This window comes from Eupeodes corollae, chromosome 2, assembly GCF_945859685.1.
Source record: "Eupeodes corollae chromosome 2, idEupCoro1.1, whole genome shotgun sequence".
Lineage (NCBI taxonomy): Eukaryota > Metazoa > Arthropoda > Insecta > Diptera > Syrphidae > Eupeodes > Eupeodes corollae.
In genome coordinates this window covers 141,945,623-141,962,001 of record NC_079148.1, presented here as the reverse complement: position 1 = coordinate 141,962,001, position 16,379 = coordinate 141,945,623, and the positions used below count along the sequence as shown (strand labels likewise).

Below are 16,379 nucleotides of genomic sequence, written 5' to 3'. Positions count from 1 at the left end.
GTTGCTTCTTCTTACACAACGCGTGCAACAACATTTTTACATAGTATAGAGCTTCAGTTAAATGGAGATGAAAGACAACGACGACTATGATGACGCTGCCAAACAAATGTTGAATGAATGACGACCAAGTTGGACGACAAGACTTGACGCTACGGCGACGACCAAACGACAACGACATGGACGGACGATGAGACGGCAAAGGCAAGAACGACGAAGATACACTCCAAACTTCAAGACCAAGAGAGAATATAATAAAATGCTGAATTGCTGATTATAACAAAACGCTTGATACCTCGCATCTGAAGCAAGCTTTAACCAACTCCTCTGCTTATGGCGGGGTTCTCGGGTTCGTCCATGTTTTGTCATTACAAACTTATGCCATCGTTTATTATTTTTTGTTGTTATTCTTACGTTGAGCCGCAACGCTACTACGACGTATATACAATTACGTCGTCGTTGCACATGAACTGAACGTAGTACGTATCTACAACATATTACGAATTCGTTTTCGTTGCAACTTGATATCACATTCGCAGCGCAGGCTGATGCTGATGATGACGATGATAGAATTGTGATGTGTCGACGCACAGTGGGACAACTATATCTCAAAAACTTCTGTACAAAATATCCCTGTTGTTACCATATGTTTGACATTTGGTTACGTTGTGAACAAAATTTACCTCATCATCGTCGAAATTTCCCTCATAATGTCAAAACTGTTCCTTATCAGTTTGAATTTGACAGAATAAGTGCTTAAAAGTTAATTTCCACTATGCAGTAAATTTCAAGCGATTCTTTCTGCTTTAGTCGAGTGAAAGTTAACATTAAGGCGCACGTTTTATTCTTGGTAGTCCCCCATCAGTAAAAACCCTATATAAAACATGAATGATTTTTGTTTGCAATTTAAAGAAAATAAACATGCTGTCCCACTGTTTAATAATATGAAGTAGCAGCTAAAGCTACCGAATAATGACTCATTGAGTCACAGTGTAAACAAGAACAGCAACAACAACAACAACAACAACGAACTTCGCGCAGTATTTAACGTCACTTGACAGTACAGACGATTATTCTCTTGGCATGTTGTTGAATTTTTTTTGATTTCGTTTGTCACTTAAGTACTCAAATCCCCTTCGTCTTTGAATCCCAAGACGAGAATAATTTTTTAGATACAGATTCACTTTTTTTTGTTAAAATCGCACCACTGAGTCACCGATAATGGTTTTTTTGGTTTGGGGGAAAGAGGAGAACAAATTACTTTAAACGTGATTTTCTTTTGAAAACATAAATGATTTAATTTGATTTGTTTAATTCAATGTCACAACATGAGAACAAAAAATACACAAATGTTTGTCAATTGCAATTAAATTCGACTACACTTAAGTTTCAAAAGTAATTTCGAGGTCGAAAATCGAAATCGAAAACCGAAAGTTTGTATATTTATTTAAGAAATCTGTAGAAATAAACGCTAACTGCTATCACTTAAGTTACACATCGCATTGCACTTAAATAAATCGGCCCTTTTAATTATTAAAAAACATTTAATTATCTAGCATATTTTGTCAAAAAGCTATCTTACACTTCCTCCCATTAAAACATGTCAAAAAGTCTATGAAAATCTATTTGAAAGCTGTGTCAATATATCACAAACTTGAATAATGTTAACTCGCCCTTAAAATAAAGGTGAATAAGAGGGTGCAACTTCAATGTTTCAAGACGCGAAATTTGAAATTTAGACGCATATTCACTTTGTCCCCAGTTCTCAGTTGTCATTTATTTAAAATTACACTACCGGTCAAAAGTTTGAGACCACCTCTGAAATTTGAGAAATATCGAGTTTTAACCCCTAAACTGAAGTTTTAGAAATAAAATTTAATACGTGAAAAAAGTGAAGAGCATTTCTAGTTGCAAATGATAGAAAAATATAAACTAGCTTTGTACTAAACATAAATTATTTATTTAAAAAACCAATAAAAGCTCTAAATGAGTTTTCGTCAAAAAACCATCCTTTAAATTCAATAATGTTTTTTTTACAATTCTGGGCAATCTTCTTACAAGGTTTTGTATTTTTTTTTCGTGGAATATTATGTAGAGTTTCCCAAAGAGTAGATTCCGATGTTATGTTGTGATTCCGGACATTGCTGTCAAGCTCTTCCCATAAGAGCTCATTGGGGGTAATATTTGGAGACTGCGATGGCCATACCATTATTTTTAGAATTTTCTCATCTTCGTTTTGTTTCAGGTATCCCCGGCAAAGTTTTGAAGTGTGTTTCGGGTCATTGTCTTGCTGGAAAACAAAACCTTCACCGATTAATCGTAGCCCAGATACCAAAACGAGGTCTTCCAATTTCGTTTTTAAGACTTCTTTATCAATTCTGCCGATCACTCATGTTAGATCTCCTACTCCATCGAAGGAAAAACATCCCCATACCATTACTGAACCGCCTCCATGCTTTACAGTTGGGACCAAACAGTCTGGTAGCATCTTCTGTTCAGCACTGCGCCTGACGTACACTCTGCGATTTGAGCCAAATATCTCAAACTTGGACTCATCGCTCAATAAGACTCTGTTGAAGTCTTCATCTGTCCAATCCTTATGGGTTTTGGCCCATTCCAACCGTTTGATCTTGTTTTGGGGTCGTAGAAGTGGTTTCCGCACTGCAACAGCATACCTTAGCCTTCGTTGTATCGTTGATACAGATAATGGTTCTTCCCGGATTTCATTGATCTCGGCGCGTATTTCTGGTGCTGTATTCTTCCTAGAACGCTTGCTTATGGTGATGATATGCAGATCTTCGGTTTTTGTCGTAACTCTAGGTCGTCCTGACTTTGGTTTAACCTTAAAACCGCCGGTACTAGAGTAACGCTGTATGGTCCTGTGAGCTGCTCCTTTGTAAAGGGTGATTTTTTTGAGGTTAGGATTTTCATGCATTTGTATTTGACAGATCACACGGGATTTCAGACATGGTGTCAAAGAGAAAGATGCTCAGTATGCTTTGACATTTCATCATGAATAGACTTACTAACGAGCAACGCTTGCAAATCATTGAATTTTATTACCAAAATCAGTGTTCGGTTCAAAATGTGTTTCGCGCTTTACGTCCGATTTATGGTCTACATAATCGACCAAGTGAGCAAACAATTAATGCGATTGTGACCAAGTTTCGCACTCAACTTTCTTTATTGGACATTAAACCAACCACACGAATGCGTACAGTGCGTACAGAAGAGAATATTGCGTCTGTTTCTGAGAGTGTTGCTGAAGACCGTGAAATATCGATTCGTCGCCGTTCGCAGCAATTGGGTTTGTGTTATTCGACCACATGGAAGATTTTAGGCAAAGATCTTGGTGTAAAATACAGCTCGTGCAAGAACTGGAGCCGAACGATCTGCCACAACGTCGAATTTTCAGTGAATTTTCAGCGATGAGGCTCATTTCTGGTTGAATGGCTACGTAAATAAGCAAAATTGCCGCATTTGGAGTGAAGAGCAACCAGAAGCCGTTCAAGAACTGCAAGAAATGCACTGTTTGGTGTGGTTTGTACGCTGGTGGAATCATTGGACCGTATTTTTTCAAAGATGCTGTTGGACGCAACGTTACGGTGAATGGCGATCGCTATCGTTCAATGCTAACAAACTTTTTGTTGCCAAAAATGGAAGAACTGAACTTGGTTTACATGTGGTTTCAACAAGATGGCGCTACATGCCACACAGCTCGCGATTCTATGGCCATTTTGAGGGAAAACTTCGGAGAACAATTCATCTCAAGGAATGGACCGGTAAGTTGGCCACCAAGATCATGCGATTTGACGCCTTTAGACTATTTTTTGTGGGGCTACGTCAAGTCTTAAATTCGGAAATGTTGTCTTCCAGCTTTGGAAGACAACATTTCCGAAGAACGCAGCCGCGGTCAACATTTAAATGAAATAAAGAATCGATGAGATTTTGCAAATTTTATTCGTTTTTTTTTTTTTTTAAGTTCTCAAGCTCTTAAAAAATCACCGTTTATATCTTCAGTTTTGTGGCGATTTCTCTTTGCGAATAGCCTTCTTCAATAAAGGTCATAATCGCAGATGGAGTTTCAATAGTTAATTCCTTAACTTTTCCCACGATGCGCACTTTGTTTACTGGAGAAGATCACAGTCTCAAATAAATTTAAATTGGATCAAACCGAGCATTATATACAAAATACTGAATATTCAGGTATTCAAATTTTACATTTTTTTACCCTTTAATATTACCCCAATCATAAAAAAATTCCAAATTGAATGTAAAAAGTCATACAAAATAAAAACTATGCGACATCCAAATAGAAGCCAAAAACCCAATACTGTTTTTTTACCCTATTTCACAAAATTTCTCATAATTTACAGAAAAGGGTTAATACCTGGGGTTTTTTCACTTGCACCTTTTATGAATGGTCTAAGTTAACAATGAAGGTAAAAAATCCTATATTCATTCATAAACCCAAGCGCCAGGTACAAATAAAGCAACCCTTTGAAGGTGGTCTCAAACTTTTCACCGGTAGTGTAGGTGTGTCTTTCCATCTCACACAATTTGACAGTATTGTGTTAATACTAGAAAATTGTAAGTAATTGTCCTAAAATGCTTGAAAATTTAATCAAACTTACAATCGAAACTGATTTAGTCTGTGTTTTTATTTACACAAGTTTGGCAGTTGCATTCTCCCTCACTTTCGAAACCATCAAAGATGAAGAATTAAGAATTTTATCCAATTGAAATTTGTACATACAAATGTATTAATTATGATGTTTTTTTAGATAAGATAATATGTTTAAATTTTTTAAAGATCAATCAAATTGTATAACCTATTTTAGTAAGTAACAATAATGGTACTCGTATTCACGCAACGTTTCCAAAAATTATTTAGTTTTTTTTATAAACTCGTACAAAATTTTAAAAAGTTAACAAAAAAAAAATGCATTCAATAAAAAAAAAAAACAAATCACCACCAGAAAAATTTGTATAATTGAAAGAATTTGAATTTGAAGAATTTTAACTAAAATGTTCATCATTTCAAATACAAAATTTGACAGTTTATTTACCAAATGAACAAAAGGGTAAACTTATCCAGTGTTTTCCATCATTAATTGAATGTTAAAATAATTATTTTGATAATTTTACGTAACATTTTATTTATTTTAACATCTTACTCTCATTTGAAATTTTACTAAAATTTAAATCACAAATGGTTACTCTTACTTCTAGTAATTTGGGTAATCAATATAGCTACCCAATTTTTTGACATTTCAAACTAACCGATCCATTCCCTAGATTTAGGTTTGTTTATGTTTTTTCTTCACAAACTGTCATTACTTTGACGTGTTACGATACGCTGTTTCTAATAATAGCGAATTAGTCCACAAAAAGTATTGACATTTTCAAGCGGCTAATAACATACAAAATATTAACAAAATTACCAACTAAGACCTCAACAATTGGCTATTTAAAATTTGGATTATTATTAAAATGTGTCAAAACGTTTATTTTCACCTATTTTGCATTTCACTGGGATTGGGCGCGTTTATAAATCTAGTGACTACGTGTCAAAATTTAACTAGCCCTGTGAATGCAAAATTGCTCTACAAAGCTATTCAATTTTAAACGGACATATTACTGACAAATGCAAATATGTGTATAAAATAAGAAAAAATTTGTTAACTTTAAATAATCTTTTGTGCTTTTAAATTCAATAAAATCGAATTTAAGACATAATTTGAGTGATTTATATTTGTATTTAAATACTAAACGATTTATTTCATTTGGAATTCTTGTGTCTAAATCGAACAGCTGATTGTGAAACGTCAAAATCATTCTCCACTAACTTTGTAGCCGAAATATGTACACTACGTCGGAGAGGAAATTTTAACTCATTTTGTAGTTGAAAGAAGCTAATCAGAATGACGTCACTACGTAGCCATTGTTAAATTTATTTATTTTGTATTTAAAACCAAATTTGAGAATTTCATGTTGTTAATTTTGAAGCGAAAAGAAATGTCAATCCAAATTTGACAGCTATCATATATTAAAATCTGTTTTACCGACTAGAAAAACCACACAAAATCAATTTTCAACCGTGTTCCATTGCACATGAAAGTCTCTATTTTGTTTAAATCCAAATTTGACAAGTTCTAATTTTTAAATATAAGCGCCTAAAAGGTTTAAATTTCATAATACCCCATGAATGGAATTCACTTTTTGCTTCGTAACGTTTAATATTTCAAATTTCACTGTCAAGACTAATCTAAAAGGAAATCTTCTTCTTTCAAATAAAATTCCACCATACTCTAGAAAAATAAATCCATGACAAAGGGGATTTATGTGTCTTTTCATTCTACCCAATGAAGCAGCAATGACTTGCCGGTATTCGATTTTTGCAAATAAAAAGAAAATCCTTTTAACTCTTATTATATTATTTTTGCATTGCTCAAGCTCATCCTTGATGGGTCACATGTGTGTAGTACGACTTAAGTGTGCATTTATATCATCAATTTGTTTCAGTCGGCTATTTTTGTAGAGCAAGGTCATCACACTTGCTACAAAGGCCGTGTGTCATGTGGCACCCCTGAAGTGTGTTTGGCATTTGTAATCCTCTTTTGCTGCTGCTGCTTTTTCTGCTGCTTCATCCATTTATTCTCAAAAAAGAACAAACAAATAGAAATACAAATTTAAAAAAGTCAATGGTAATAAATTTTTATTTATGAGAGTAGACTTTTCATGTGCCTTATAGGTTATTTTTAAAAACAAAATCATGTAAATCAAAATAAATTAATACAACTTAAAAACAAACCTAAAAACAAAATACAAAAATGCTTTCAACACATTTAAAAAAAAAGCTAAACTGGGTGGTTGCCAATTAATTAATTAAGCATAGATGTTTGTTTTATTTTTCTCATCATTTCATTTGTTCATGCTATAAAATTGACCTCCCTGTTTTCTTTCTGTCTACTCCCGCTCCTCAATTGAAATCAAATCAGAAGTAGATTGAATAAAATACAAGTTGAAACAATTTACAAAATATGTAAGAAAATATGTTCGAGTACATTATACTAAAAATCGTTTGATTTATTTCAATTCATCGAGAATTGAAGTGGATGAAAACTACGAGTAGTTGGTTGATTTTTTCAATGATTTCAAATATTCTTTTTCTTTCTTATGGCTTTTCACGAAATACTATTTTTGTGAATGAATGAAATTTGGCAGCTTAAAGTGAAAGATATTTGTTTTTATTCTTTTCAATTCAGAAATCAATTTTAGACTATGCTTCTTTATGTGTTTTTTAAAAGAAATTCTTAGGATTCGGATACAACTTGACAAACTGAAAGTAAAACCTTACCGAACTAAGTTGAAAAGTCTTATCGAAAATGTAAAGTCAAGGTTTTCAGGTGATATATTTGTTTTCATTCATGAAATGAACTTAAATTTATAAACATTTTTGTGAGCTTTATGAAAGTTGTACTATTTATAAGTCAATCTTGATGTACAGCTGTTTTTTTAATCAATAAATATCAAAATATCAACAAAAAAAACCATTGCTTAGGAACATACATCTTTGAGCAATTCATATTTATAATAGGTACGGAAAATTGTGAAGGTCTTAGAGCCATTTTCTGTAATCTAAGTTGAAATCAACTTGAGGATGTTTGTTTTCTTGACATTCGATTGTATTTTTCTTCACTCAAAGTTGCTATACTCAACTCAAGATTTTGAGAGCTATAGAGTTTATCAACTTAAGACTTTTTCAACGTCCAAGAAATGAAAAATTTTACGATTTTACTAATTTTCCAAAAATTATTTAGTCAACATTTTTCATTTTCTACAAAATATCACAGAAAAAACTTATAAACCCCTTTATTTTGACATCTTCCTAACTTTCTTAAAATGCTTTTACAGTCCAAAGGGGACCTTGAACTTAACTCTTTCAGTCACGATTGTGTACTAAGAATATTTTATCATTTTACTTTTATTTTTAAAATCGACTAAAATATAACAAAAAATATAAAACAAATCTGATTACAAAGGGTTTCGAGAAATGAGGTGGTTACTGGTTACTGCAATTGAGGTGGTTAGACGAATTTGCTCTACGACTGTAGGCTTGTAGCGTTTAATAAATGCAAGTCCAAGAGACTGGAACTTCGATTTCTGTGTTCTAAACCAGGCCTTTGCTTCTGTCTGACATATTCTGGCGCCAAAAGACCCTAGTATACGCTTCGTCTGAAGTCTTTCAAAGTCAATGGTTTTAGTTACGTGCGAGAAGAGGACTGCAGTTTCTTATAAATTAAAAAGCCATTGACCACACAACAATCAAGGAAATGAAAAAAAAATCCTGTGCCACCACTTGTGGGATTTTCTGTTAACAGCATAACTTCCTTTTTGCTGATCAAATTTATCGACAAAATTCATGTTCACGTTGTTCGGCTTCTACGCTCTCTACATTAACTTTATTGACGTTCTTAGAATCATGATAGTTTGACAAACATGAATACTGATCTCTTGTCTTTCCATTTCAACAAAATAACTTTTGTCTCACTTATACTACGTCGTGTTCGCCTCTGCGTAAATGCCTGTCTTCTTTTAGCTTGGGCAAGAACTTTCTATTTGTATTCACCGTTCCACAGGCGAAAGTTTTGACTTCTTGTAGTCTTGTAAAGGGTAACTGTTGAAATAATTGTCAAAATAGACTTTATGATTTTTTCCTTTCAAATTTTCACAAAATTACGTTACAACTTTACCGCCTAAGTCAGTTCCAATGTTAGTTCCCTGCTTGCCAGTATAAAGAAGCAGTAACCTGACTCTGCACACATCATACATACCTTGTACCCTCGTTTTGTCGTTTTTGGCATGTATTGCTTCAATAAGTTCCTTCCTTTAAACTTTATTATACTCTCATCAATAGCAACTCTTTCTGATGGCTTGTAATTGTTTCGAAAATTAGTTCGTTAAATGTCCAGTAGAGGTCTAGTCTTATAGAGCTTGTCGAAATTTGGGCAGTTTCTGTCAGTCATTACGCTACTGTCACCCACGTGCAAAAAATTCAGTAGCCAACTGAATCTATTCAAGTTCATAAACTTCGAGACATAGCTGTCATGAAAATCAGGTGCTGAAGACCCATCACCAAGTTCAATGCAATGAAAACGTCAAGCTCATCAGTTATACTGGGTGTATAAGGCTTTCCAGATTAAGTTACGTAAAGATTAGTTTGAAAACATAAAATGTTTTATAAATGTTCTGTCCAAAATATCCTAAATATGCCCAGAATTTCATCAGATATTCCCACACTTTTCCAAAACTCACCAAGTGTGTCCATTCTATAATTCTTCTTCCACTTTGGAGCTATTATCGTCGGCCTATTTACATTCACGGTGTAGGACTCTTTTACATTAGAATTTCGATGAACTAATTTGATAAAGGGAGGTCATCATCGGAATCAAAGTCATAATTGGGAACTTCTCCTATCAAATCCCCTAACAAAAGTCTCGTCTCTTTCTTCTCCGTTATCCTGGTCAATACAAAAACTGTCGTTTCCTGAAGGAATATCTTTCAACAAATATTCGAAAGTGTCTCTTCCTTGTAAGAAATCAAAAACAGCAATTATATTTACAGGTATACATTTCATTTGGACAAAAGTATAAATAAATGCTATGAGAAAACATTGAGTAAAAAAAAATAAAGAAAAAGATCCTACTTTTCCAATTAACAATTTTCTTATCGAACACGCGTATAAAATCACTATAAAAAAATTGAACTGAACGCAAAAGTTATGCATTCAATTTACCGCAAATCGGTCGAATTCTGTTAAGCGTGGTTCGAAATTGCATCACACTTTAAAAAATTGTCGCTAGACGCTGTAAAAGTCAAAATAAAAATTCCGAAAGAGTTAACTAATATGTGTCTTCAGGCAGCTCAGGTCCTATCTAGCACTCTAAGTTGGTTGAGATCCTCTCCCAACTCTCTGCACCACCTGAGTGACGGTCTTCTCCTTATCTAGAGCATCTCTCAGGATTCGTTTCAACAAAAATCCAAGCTTGAACGTTGATGTCCATTCGCTCTGCATGACATAGATTTGTTGGTCTTTTATTCTTTTGACTAGATCAGTGATCGTCCAGTTTGTCATTGTATATTTTCCTCCATTCTTCATCTATGCAAACTGGACCAAAAATCACCCCAAACATTCTAAGACGTTCTCACCTTGCCCGGAAAAGGTCCATAATGCGAACTGCGATGGTGTATGTTTATACAGGGTGACTTTAGTTGCTCGAGACATCTTTGCTTCTAAGCCCAAAGAAGAGTCGATTTTCAAGAGTTATTCCTCGTTTGTTTTAGCGCTGGTGTCGTTGTTGGAATTTATAACGTTGCCAAGGTAGATTAAGTCCTTAACGATATCAAATTTACAGCTGTCCGTGATGATGTTTTGTCAAAAACGATGTTCATAGTTCTTTTTTGATGACTTGACAGGACGACATATTTCAAGCCTACTACATAAATCGTACTTCATGTAATCGAAGGTTATTTTCGTTGTGATAAAAAAGAGTATGTGTTTGTTTAACCCGTAAACTTGAAAGACATCATTTTGCTCTTCTGAAAGATCACCACTCGCATTTTTGTCTCAACAAACAAAGTTTGCCGCATTTTGGGTTCAGAAAAGGGAACGCTATTGTTGAGAAGTGAATGGATCTGCAGAGTTAAGTGACTTTTTTTAACTGCAATTGGGCGACCTGAGTTTTATCAGAATGAAGCGTCTGCAATGTGGCATCGCCTATGTCACAATTTTCTGTGCATCAAAACGTATAATCAGTCGTTTTAGCAATGCCAATTGCCCACCTCGGAGCTGTGATTTGTTAAGGAACGATATTCTGAAAATGATTCAAGCACTTATGTTCTATTCCATAATTCAAGGAATGTTTGCTCTTAAAACATGGAAAACCTTAAATGTGGTTAATTAGATTTCATTTTTTAAAAAAAGCTTATATTTGAACCTCCTTTTATTTAAAAATGTTTAATTTGTCAAATTTTAACAAAATCAAACAAATCTTTCATACATTTCCATTTCAAGTTCTAACTGACCTGAAAGCTACGCAAGGGAATAAAAAACAATCCTTAATTTTATCAACATTAAGGTAGATACCAACTCTGCAGTTTTTAAGACAAATTGAAAAAGAGTTATATAAAACTATTTATTTATGTCCATAAAATTGAAATTGGATTTTTCCAAATCATTTGGTACACCTATTTACACACGTTTCACCGGAAATTAAGTAGATAAGCACATGACAATCAGGATAAATTCATCGAATAAAACGATAAGCATGAAATTGAAACATTTGATAAACCCCAAAAAATGAGCACACACAACAGAAACCCTTCATATACAAACTTTGCTGCATGCTTATTTCATAAATTCCTTAAATAAACATTTGCTCAATATACATTTTTGTGAATTCAAACATTCTTGAGATCAACAACCTGACATTTTATTCATAGCAAAACGATTAGACTTCACATTTACTGAATATATACATTTTTTGATAAACCACCCTTGTGCACCTTCTTCTGTAAGCCCAAAAAGCATAGAAAACTCACTTTTTTTCAACTACTTTTGTTTATTTATTCCGTTTTGTTACAAAATCTTTGAATTTGAAAAAAAAAATAACCACATACACGCTTCTTCCCCTCTTATGCTGCCCTACTCTGTATTGAATTTAATTTATTATCTCACACTCTGCGTGCTTTATGCGTTTCAATAATAACAACCGACCAAACGAATAAACGTACGAACGACCGACGCACTGGTGCTCTAGATAATACTTACCACCAGCACCAGCAGGCGATGACGATGATGATATCATCAACGGATATCCAGCGCCAGTGGTTTTGTGTTTCTGTTTACAAAAGGAATTTCCATCTTCTTTTTTGTATTTCTGTTATACTTAAAAATTGTGTTTTGTTTACATTGAAATCGATTTTAAACTTATAATCTTTTTTCTTTTTCTTTCATTTTCCAGGCCTGCATCGATGATAACTTGGATATGGTTGAATTCCTAGTGGAACATGGCGCCGATATTAACAGACAGGACAATGAAGGATGGACACCATTGCATGCAACAGCTTCATGCGGGTATGTTTAGCGAAAAATATTATGAACTCCCAAAATTAAGTTTGCATATTTTGAGGAATATGCTAAGCTTCAATTTTAAGTTCTTAAAAAAGTAAATAATTGCAAATTTAAGGAGGTTGTGTGTCTTGTTATAACTTTGAATAGATTCAATTAGATCTCAAGCACTTATTTTTTCGAATCCACCTGGGTTCGAATTGATCCCACGAGATACAGTCCCCTTATTCTAGTTATACCCTTAAAGATATATAAATAATGAATTTCTTTCCTTATTTAGGTTTGTAAGTATAGCCCGATATTTAGTTGAACATGGAGCTGATATATCGGCAGTGAATAGTGATGGTGAGCTAGCTGTCGACCTGGCAGTAGATATAGCCCATCTGAGTCCTATGATAGAGTACATGCAAAAACTAGTAGCAGAACATAACATCGATTGTGATAAGGCACGACGTGCCGAAGAAGAAATGATGCTGAGCGATGCCAAGCGATGGTTGCGTAGTGATGCTTCCGAAGCAGATAATCCACATCCAAAAACTGGTGCCACAGCGTTACATGTTGCCGCAGCTAAGGGATACAAAAAGGTTGTTTTCATATAAGTTAACTTTTTTAAATTAATGATAAGAACTATTTTTGTTGTTGTTGTGTTCTAAGGTTCTAAGCCTGCTCTTAGCTGGTAGAGCGAATGTGGACAAACAGGATAACGATGGATGGACCCCTTTGCATGCGGCGGCACATTGGGGCCAAAAGGAGTCCGCTGAAATGCTCGTAGATGCTTTGGCCGATATGGATGTACGAAATTATGCTGGACAGACGTGTATCGACGTGGCCGAACGAAAAATGGTGAAATTCCTTGAAGATTTGCGAGCGAATAACAAGAGAATGAAGCGAAGACCATCTAGTCAAATCAGGTATAATCTTATTTTTAAATATTTTCAAACTCCTTCTAAATGAGAACATTTTTAATATTTTTGTATAGTCGAATCTCAGATACAATCGAAAATCACATCGAGAACACCCCAACGAAGTTCATTCGCGTTGAAGTGAAGCCAGATACAAAGGATCCTGTTAATGGTAAGACAAATCCATCCAAAACACTCCTAAGTTATATTTTACAATTGATTGAAATTTTATTTTGCCACACAATACCAATTAGGTTCTCATTCACGCTAAATTCATATTTATCGTTTTATTTGTACAAAAATAAACTTCAACTAAAAACAAAAAATTAAAATCTATAACAATATATATTCCTGCCGCTTTTCCTTATGCACTTCCATCTATCCATCCTTTACTACCCGACCAACCACTGCCATTGTATCGTATGCTAATTTAATTAATAACTAATTGTTAATCAAAACCTTTATATCCTAACCATTCCAAACCAAACCATTACCATCAACCAACCACCACTACCACCGCCAAAAAAAAAAACAAATGATTCTTTTAGAGCATATCGAAGAGGATGGTTTGAGCAATTTAGAAAGGATTACAGAATCGGACGAAACCGATTCTGAACTAACCGATTCCACAGAGAGTTCTCATTCGACAAGTATATCAGAAGCTGAAGGTACTAGAAGCTTTAAGTTATGTTGATTTCTGTTTCTGTTTCTTATTTTATTTTTTCAATTTGTTGATAGTTTCAAACCCTAATTTTTTAAAGAAGTCTCGATTTTTGTAATTGATTTTTGTTGAGAAATGTCTTCTTGTCATATTTTGTTCGAATTTATTGAGTTCTGTTCTATTGGTGAAATTATTTTTTAAAATGTTAAATGTTTTTTGTTTGAATTTGTTGATTTCTTATATCACGCCTTTATTGTAAATAGGATAACAACGTGACAAAATGAACGTTCTTTCATACTTCATCAATATTAAATGCCTCAAATACAAATCCTCAAATGTGTTTGACGTTTTAGCATACAACTTAAAACAGCTAGGTTCTAATAATATCGAATTTGAAAATTGTCAGTCTACAAAATTTCAATTACCATTGCGTCGAATTGAATTTGTTTCCTATTTTTGAATTTCGATTTAATTTCAAGTGAAAGTGAAAATACCCCGTATACACGTCGTATTTCGTTTTAAGTTTGAAATATGGTCGTAAATATGTATATTTGTTTTACTTATTTAGTCAAGAAGATTTTTGAAGACCTATTTAGTTGTGTTTCTCAGTTTTTAAGCATAAAAACAAAACAGTAGTTCGTTATCCCTCTCTAGATTTGCCTTTTTTTTTATTAATATTTCAAGAAATAAAAATAATACTTTTAATAACTTCCATACGCTAAAAATCAGTTTAGTTTTTGTTTAACTCTCTAAGTTGAGATATTTAATATCAGATATGCGATAATCCTTCATCACGATTGTTGATTCATTCCCTTGTAAGTTATAAGCTTATGACTTAACAAAGTTAAGCTGAGTGAACTTGGTTAAGCTGATAACTGTCTGGACAGGTTCAGACTATATAAGAGACTTCATTTGCAGTCTACTGCATTTTTTGAAAGCAAATTTAGATCAATAATGCTTGTAGTAACTTTTCAGATGCCATTAATTTAAAATTTGAAAATTTACTTCACTAAAATGTCTGTCAGAAAAAAAATTACAGTGGATTTCAATGGCTTCGTTCAATCTCAGACAGATAGGGTATCCGGATACCTTTTTGTTAGTGTTTTACGTGTAAAATAACATCTGATCAAAAACATCTGAGATGTCAAAAAGGAATCCAAAAGTATCCAAGAATTTCTGGGGTATGTACATAGGTTTTTGACAGAACAGCTTATTCCACACATGGTTGAATTTCAAGAAAGATTGAAGATTGATTTCAGCTTCTTGTATTTGTTGGTAAAGAAAAAGATACAAAATGTTAGTTGAAGTTGTATTTGAGGATGTTCTATATATGATAGACGATGAAGAAGCAATTTGCCTCCTATATCTAGGTATTGTCACTTCATAATAGTCCACGTTTCTGTTAGGATAGTTTTCTGTTTAACGTTAAACGTTTAAAACCGGAGATTTCGCAAGAAAATTATTAATCGTGTAGAATTTCAACTGAGCTAAGATACAGATGATGGTTATCTCTTATTTATTAAATTGTTACGAACCTATCAATTCATTATCGTCCGACGAATCGGTTGAATTATCTATTAAATGTTTTATCTTACAACATTTTTTACTTCGAAGCTTAACTATTTCTCTGCTTTTTGTGAACAGGTGAAAGTTGTTTTTATTTTTTTGACAGCTATCTCAATTCAGCTATCCAACTCGTTCAACAAGGTATCTAAAAATCCACCTATCCAAGATAACCTATCCAACACGAGATTGAACGCAGCCAATCAGGAGGTTTTTCAATGACAGGAACTTTCAATAATAAACTATACAAAAATTCGAATGATTGATTTTTTATTATGATAGGTAACTTTAACTCAGTTGTTTGCAGAGAAATATCATACCAAAGTCCTCACACAAGCTACAAATACATAATGAAATGTATTTTGTATGGTAGTGAAATTTTACTTATTCCTTTCTCAATTTTACAAGTAATCTTGTTTTACAAAACTGAAATTTGGTAAAAATTAACAAATGAAAGGGAATAAATTTAAGCTCAGAAAAAAAACTGAAATATGAAAAAAAATTACAAATTAAAGGAAGTTTAACAAAAAAACTGATATTTTGACACATGTAAACTTGACTTTATATTTAAGGCGATTTATCTTCGCCAACTTTCTAGTCAACATTCCAACTGTCTTAATTTGGAGACAAAATATTAGAAGCTGGTCAAAGATACTGAAGACTTCTTTTGTTTCGTGTCCAATGTCATATCGATAATAGTAACACTTCCAACTTGATTAATTCTGATTGTCAAATGTATGTTTTACCTTTTTTGTCTTTGAAGCCAACAATTTGTTAGATTATATAATTATTTATTAAATTCATAATTAGGTGCAATCCTATGTCTTGACCATGAAGGCAACCCATGTGGAAATTTTATTTTTCAAACATAGCTGGAATATAGTATATTTACTTAATCAATTTTATGTGAAGATTATTTGTCATACAGCTAGATAAAGTAAACAAATTGTCCAATATAAGTTTTAAATTTAAGCGATCCAATAAGTTATCTTTTAAAAAAAAAACATAAATTAAATAGTCCGGTAAGATAAGTTGAAAAAAGTGTTCAAGCTCGGATTAGGAGTCATAGGCTGAAAATTTGTTTATACGAGTACCTTCGTTTTCAGTGTTCTCAACAATGTGT

The 16,379-nt window shown here is 33.3% G+C and overlaps 1 protein-coding gene across 1 annotated transcript in view; it reads left to right on the top strand.

Annotated features, from left to right (window-relative positions):
- LOC129945709 (protein phosphatase 1 regulatory subunit 12A-like) overlaps window positions 1–13,510 on the top strand; it is a 75,528-nt gene extending 62,018 nt beyond the window's left edge. Inside the window, exons 2-6 of the mRNA XM_056055575.1 lie at window positions 12,024–12,136; window positions 12,411–12,714; window positions 12,785–13,041; window positions 13,110–13,204; window positions 13,287–13,510. Coding sequence (XP_055911550.1) covers window positions 12,024–12,136; window positions 12,411–12,714; window positions 12,785–13,041; window positions 13,110–13,204; window positions 13,287–13,303 — 786 coding nt within the window. The 3' untranslated portion in view covers window positions 13,304–13,510. The remainder of the gene's footprint in view (window positions 1–12,023; window positions 12,137–12,410; window positions 12,715–12,784; window positions 13,042–13,109; window positions 13,205–13,286) is intronic.
- The last annotated feature ends 2,869 nt before the right edge of the window (window positions 13,511–16,379 follow it).